The sequence below is a fragment of the Trypanosoma theileri genome (genome assembly GCF_002087225.1).
Source record: "Trypanosoma theileri isolate Edinburgh chromosome Unknown TM35_Tth_33_V1, whole genome shotgun sequence".
NCBI lineage: Eukaryota > Euglenozoa > Kinetoplastea > Trypanosomatida > Trypanosomatidae > Trypanosoma > Trypanosoma theileri.
The window spans coordinates 148,643-155,180 of record NW_021639875.1 but is presented as its reverse complement, the minus strand read 5'-3'; the positions used below and the strand labels follow the sequence as shown (position 1 = coordinate 155,180).

Here is a 6,538-nt window from a genome sequence, read left to right as displayed (position 1 = left end):
AGTACACATATATAAATTATGTGAACCAAATTATAAAGTGATGACAGTACCAAGTACATGCCACCGACCAGCCAGTCCAGAGCCAGACTGGAGTCAAACTCAACAGGGTCTTTTATTTCCCCGCTTAGCCCTTCAAGTCCGTTCCCTTGACTGTCGTTTCGCCAGATAGCAACTCGAGACAGAGGGAATCTCATTAATCCATGTGCGAGCCCAATCGCACCACAGGAGAATGGATTAGCGTAAAGGAGCCACACCGCCACCCCAGTCGCTCACACACATGTCGATGGATATCACCATGCCGCCATTCAATGCACACCACAGAGGCCGCAGTGGAGTGGTCCAGCAACACAACGGTATCCTTCCCACTCACAGTGCACACACACATAATGACAGTCTCATATGCTCATGTCAGAGGGGCACTACCGCATTCCCTAAAATGTACACGGAGCCACACACCTACAGAGGGGAAAAGAAAAACACAAGGAAAGAACAAGAACAACAGGATACCAACAGCACACAAAGCACCCACAATACAATAATCACAGGTGCCACTCCCATCAGAAAAAAACATTCACCCATACCAGCACATCAACTCAATCCCAAAAAGAAAAAAGAAACAGACCCATTACGTGAAGCCGAAGCGGAACAGTCTCAGTCCATCTCCCCGCAGGCTGCAGTCATTCAAGCAAGCCACACAACAAACACCACACACCACAAGGGCAGAAATATGTTCGTGGCAATGCCGTGAGTGAAACCACCGAGAGAGAAGGCAAGAACAAAGAAATGTGTTTTCATTACGTGGGCGGTGCTAGCGGCAACCCAAACACACAAAGGAACACACAACAGAAGGGCACACTCAAACATCTACAACCCATCAATATTTACACCAAAATAAAAAATGCAAAAAAAGAGTGACTGCGTGAGGAAGACACAATAATAGAGCAAAGATGTAAAAACAAAAAAAGAAATTCATTACTGACTGTGGCTGCGATGCCTGGACACAGTCCAATCCACCCCAAGGTTAACAACGGAAAATCATTGTGTACTGAACCTGCCGTGCCCATATCTTTATTCTTGATGTCCGTGCAGCAGTTTGTATTTTAATGAAAAAAAGAAATCATTCCATAAAAATGAACACACAAGATACACAAGGTGTATAGGAAACGCAAAAGAGAAACACACAGCTGCACATAATGTGCAATGAAATTATAACGAAACACACAAACACTCAAGAAAAAAACAAAACAAAAAAAGAAAAAGCCGTGATCACCATGTGAATATGTTCAGGAGGCAAGAATACAATTCCCAACAGTAGGTCTGTGTGTCTTTCGTACAGGGCGAGCAATGGGAATGATGCACACATGATGACAGTCCACACACACACACAAAGAGAAGGAGGGTTGGTAGTGTGCGTGTTTGTGTCTTGAACCCCCTGCCATTCTTCACATTTCAGTCACAGCAATGAAAACACACCGGGATTGTATCCCATTCCCATGGGTAAAAGCAATAGTTATTAATATCACGGAACACACACACACACCATGAGGACACAGTAAATGGCGGCAAAACAGAGCCCAGATAATAATGCGAACAAACAAAAAGGACACACTCCCCTTACAAAATGATGGCTTGTCATGTGATGAGTGTCATAGGGAGTCCAATAGATTTGTTCACTAAAAAATGCAAACAAGAGATTTATCAAACTGGAAGAGAAAAAAGAAACATTAAAATTCAATAAAAAAAACAGTTTCCTTACAATGCATCCATATCCATCCAAACAAAGGTTAACTGTGCAACTGTGTCATCGGAACACCGACTAGCAAACGAAAGTGCAGCCCAGCACACACATCAGAAGAAGCAGCAGAGGACAGGGATCCAACGTGGGACCGTTACTGCCGTCCTTGCGCCCTTTTGCTCTTTTCGCCAGTTTTTCTTCCTTTTCCTTTCTTGCCTTCACATCTTCGGCAAGTCTCTCCCGTTTTGTCTCTTCTTCTTTGACCCGTCTCTCCGATTCGGCCTTCTCCTGTTCTCTTCTTTTTTCTTCTTCGTCCAGTTTCTCTGCCTCGGCCCTCTCTCTTTCCTGCTTCTCCTTCGCCAACCTCTTTTCCCGATCCAGCGCCCTAGCCCTCTCTCTTTCCTCCCTCTCCTTCGCCAATCTGATTCTTTCTGCTTCGGCCTGCTTCACCCGTTTTATACGCTCAGTTTCCTCTTTTTCTGCATTCCTTAGTTTAACCTTCAATTCCGCCGAAGCCCTTTCCTTTAAGTTCTCCAGGGGATCGTTTGGCGACTCTCTTATTAGCTGCAAGAACGTTACACTTTCGCTTCCCCTTGTTTCATTAACTACCTTGACCGACACATCACTCAGCAACCTTCTCGACTTGGTGCTCGCCTCGCTTTGATTCACAATTGTGTCCAACGATTTCTTGCTTGTGTTAACTGCTTCCTGGATGTCAGAAAGTTTTTTCATATCTTCCCCATCCTGTGACTTCTTCGCGAGTTTCTCCGTCATCTTCACAAGAATCTCATTATATTTCGTAACCGTGTCACTCATTACTTTCTTGGCAGCGTTCATCCCTTCTACGGCCGTTTTCTTGACGTCGACGGCGTCCCGAAACCCCCATTTCATTTTTACTTCCATTAAGGACAACTCATCGGTTATGTTCTTCAAATCCTTCTTGAGTTGCTCTCTTTCCTCCGTCACACACTCACCTGGGCCACTTCCCATTACGTAATCAAAATACACCCGACTGTCGTTGATCCGACCTACCGTCGCGCGCAAATTACCAAGTGAAGCAAAACAAGACCACTTCGCGAGATCCGTAAGGTGCATTAACTTTGCTGATTCTTCGACGGCCTTCCATGTCTCTTGTACATTTTTCTCAGCCAGTTTTACCTTTACTTCCAGATCGTCAATTTTTTCTTTTGTTATAACTTCACCGGACGTCGTGTCACCACCCCCAACCACCAACACCCCAACTTCATTGACACTGTTGGCCGCCTCTTCTGCAATACGCGTGGCATTTACTTCACTTTCATTGCACATTCTTACCCTCTCCGCCATCTCGGCCATACAAACCCTGCCTTCCACTATATACCCATTCGCCTCGTTTCGCAATGTACCCAACATTTTATCTGAGTCAACCAAATCCGAATCATTACATGTTGCGTATGACACACACACACACCACTGCAAAAGTACCAACAGGTACACCATACGGCGCAGTTGGACGAACATCGTTGTCATCAATGTCACTGTGGGTTGCTGGGATCTGTGGTAACAAGAAAGAAGAGGAAAAGGAGAAAAGAGACGCACATCCAACACACAAGGCAACACAAAAAGAGAGATTGAGTGAGATAATACACATCACAACAGCAATTAACCAACAACCCAATGAGGGGAACAACAGTAAACCACTTACACAATAAAACACACCCAGAGTTACACAGATATCGAAACAACACCTTGAAGTTAGAAGAAGTGGAAAACAAATGGTATCAAAACAAAATTAAATAAACGTCTACTACACACACTCCAATATCTTACTCGGTATTCATACACAAGGTGTCTGTATTCTCATTATAATAAAATCATTACCAGGCAGTTTGAACACCAAAATACACCAAAATCACAGTGTACGCCTGGCAACATACAAAAACAATACCACAAAACAATCAGCAAAACAAAGAGACTGTACAATAACCAACACACACTTCCAAACAGAAAAAAAAAGAAACCAATGCATCACCATAATATTTATACCAACACCACAATTGGAATCTAAAACCCCACTCCATCCACAACCATAAACAAAAATGACTGCATACATCACCGTAATACCATGCCACTCTTTACAAACAGAGGCAACACACAATTACTCTCTCACAGACACATATTACCTCTTTATTTTATCCTTATTACTATTATTTTATTTTTCCCTCAGAATGCCGGTTCACCTCTTCTTCCACCACAGCATTATCAGGAAAAAAAAAACACCCATCCAATCAAAAACAAACACGTCCTTTTCTCCATGGTGTGTATTATGAGGGTAATATCAAACATATCCCCCTCCACACCACCACGTTTTTCTTTCTTTTCTTCGTGGTTTTATGGATGTTACTCCAATGGAACGGACCATCAAGAATAATACATAAATATACATAAATACAATTTGTTTTTATATTATTTTATTTACTACCGTTGGGCATGGGGAGTACACATTGGTAATGAAATTATAATAGATCTCGTAGGTGGCAGGGCATGGATTTTTACGCCTCTCTGAATCACCTCAGCGGCCAAATCTAATTTCCACCACTGGAGGACATAATTGTTGCTATCTCTAGGGTCCGTGCCTCCCCCTAGCAGCATTCACACTAAAGTGCAATATGTAAAAGAAACTGCTGCTTATGGTACACTGATTCGCGCCCCAGGACCTTCTTGGATAAAGTTTTCTCCCAGTACGACTCTGCTGGCCCCGGTGCTGTATGGCGTTTTTAGCTTACGAACCCGTAAACTCTCAAGAAGAGAATTTACTGACCCATGGCTTTCCTCAAAAAAATAATAAGGGATAATGAGCATCGGCTCCAACTTTCGATGGCCAAACTTCGCCAAGGGGATTACCATTCCCAAGAACGCATGTGTTGAAAAGAAAAATAAAAAGAATTTGGTTTTTAAGGAGACCACCCACTTCAAAAATTTGGTGAGTAAGTTTGGTTTCTTTGAATAAATTCATATACTCCACCTTGACGCCATATGAAGGCAGCCCTTATTACCAAAGGCATATTGGTGCAAAACCCCTCCCGAGGCGGCCACCACAACCCAACCCATGGGAGGCAGAGGCCCACAGCCAGAGCGCAACACGCGGTGCCGCAAACAAAAGCGCAACCACCACCAGCACATGTAGAAAACACAAATCGCGACGGCAGAAACCAGATGGCCCGCCTGGCACCCCAAAAAAAATACAGGGGTGGGGGTCCGACCCCGCCACACGGACAAGTCCGGGACGGCCCGGGACACCGCCTGACCCCGCCAAGGCGGAGCAGCACAACGACACACAGAGGCTACGAACGACCAAAAGAAGAATAACAACTAGTAGAACGCCAAAATGGCAGAGGCGCAACTATTGTGGAGGCCGCCTGCTTCGGCCAGAAAACTGCCACCCCGCCCCGGCGCCACCAGGCCGGCACAACCCAAAACACCGGAACAACCCAACACCTACAAGGGTTAGCTTGTGTGCGAAAATGTGCCCCAATACCACCGTAACGAGGCCCAGTGGAGCACAGGAGGCGGGAAACGCACGGCACTCGCAAAACTGAAAATTCACCCCTGGGGGGTGGGGCTGGGAAGGGCGCCCCGGAGACCCCCCCGGGAGCATAATATGTTCTTTTGCGGGTATTTTGGATACGACCATACATGGCCGAATGCACCATATCCCGTCCGATTTGTGAAGTTAAGCGGCCACAGGCCTCGTTAGTACGGCGATCAGTGATGGCGCTGGAACCCGGGGTGCCGTACCCTCCTCAACTTTTTTTTTGCCACCATCTTGGGGTAGGTGCCGTGGACCTCTGAAGTGAATCACGGCTCGCCTTTGGCAATGAGGGCTGTCCAATCGCGGCGCCCAGCTTATCCACTTCCATCCCTTCAAGGAAGCCAAACATACTTCACACATCGTTTTGTGGTGGATTGGGCGGTGGGGTGCCAACAAACCAAAAATACCTATGAGGCGAATTGTTCTTATGGGGGAAAATGTTCTTATGGGGGAAAGTGTTCTTGTGGGAGAAAATGTTCTTATTATACTTATTTTTTCTCTTCTGCATTTCCCATGGATCCCCTTTTCACACCACACATGGCAGCAGCGGAACGCCTTATCATCACCGTAGCAGAATTTGCCTTTATCACAGGGAAGGAAGGGCTCACCCTCATGTTCTTTTTGTTCATGGTGCGGGCCATTCAACAACACCTTTTATTCGGTGGCACGCGGCACCATGTCATGAGGGGAACGGGGAAGGGTCATCTTCGCGGAATGCCTTTCAAACCCATCTTCCCCAGCGCTGGAGTGGGGAAAGCAAGAGTTTTCCACGATGCCCAACCCCACTCATTTTATAAGTGAAACACCCCCGGGAGCCACCCCACCCCTCTTCTTCTTGTTGCGCACAAGACGCTGACACGTTGGCCGCCCGCCTTGGGTTGTGGGGGTTGTGTGTTCCCTCCTCCCCCTTCTTGGGGCGTGGGATTAAAAAAAAGAAAAGGGCAAAACCCGACAACGAGCCTCGGGCATTGCGCGCGTAGAATGGTTGCCGGGTTTCATCCTTTTTGTTTTCCTCATCCTCACTCTTCTTTTTCTCTCAAGTTCAAAAAGTCCCTGAGCACGACATTTCAGGCCTCAAGGTTCAGCGCCTCGGGACGCAAAGTGCCCCTCCTCGAGCCCCGCCGAAGCGAAGCATGCCGCTTACACACAAACCCCACAGAGGCCGCAGTGGAGTGGTCCAGCAACACAACGTTGTCCTTCCCACTCACAGTGCACACATACACAATGACAGT

The 6,538-nt window shown here is 46.4% G+C and overlaps 3 protein-coding genes across 3 annotated transcripts; 1 reads left to right on the top strand and 2 right to left on the bottom strand.

The window, feature by feature from the left end:
- Window positions 1-1,816: 1,816 nt before the first annotated feature.
- Window positions 1,817-3,235, bottom strand: TM35_000331730 (uncharacterized protein; the record flags this gene model as incomplete). Its single annotated transcript, XM_029028929.1, has 1 exon — window positions 1,817-3,235. The coding sequence occupies one exon, from the start codon at window positions 3,233-3,235 to the stop codon at window positions 1,817-1,819; it is 1,419 nt and encodes a 472-aa protein (XP_028879782.1).
- A 1,823-nt stretch (window positions 3,236-5,058) lies between these two features.
- On the bottom strand, window positions 5,059-5,427 carry TM35_000331720 (uncharacterized protein; the record flags this gene model as incomplete). The annotated part of the gene is made up of 1 exon (XM_029028928.1): window positions 5,059-5,427. One exon carries the CDS (start codon window positions 5,425-5,427, stop codon window positions 5,059-5,061), a length of 369 nt encoding a protein of 122 aa, XP_028879781.1.
- Window positions 5,428-5,591: 164 nt separating this feature from the next.
- Window positions 5,592-6,107, top strand: TM35_000331710 (uncharacterized protein; the record flags this gene model as incomplete). The annotated part of the gene is made up of 1 exon (XM_029028927.1): window positions 5,592-6,107. The coding sequence occupies one exon, from the start codon at window positions 5,592-5,594 to the stop codon at window positions 6,105-6,107; it is 516 nt and encodes a 171-aa protein (XP_028879780.1).
- Window positions 6,108-6,538: the final 431 nt, after the last annotated feature.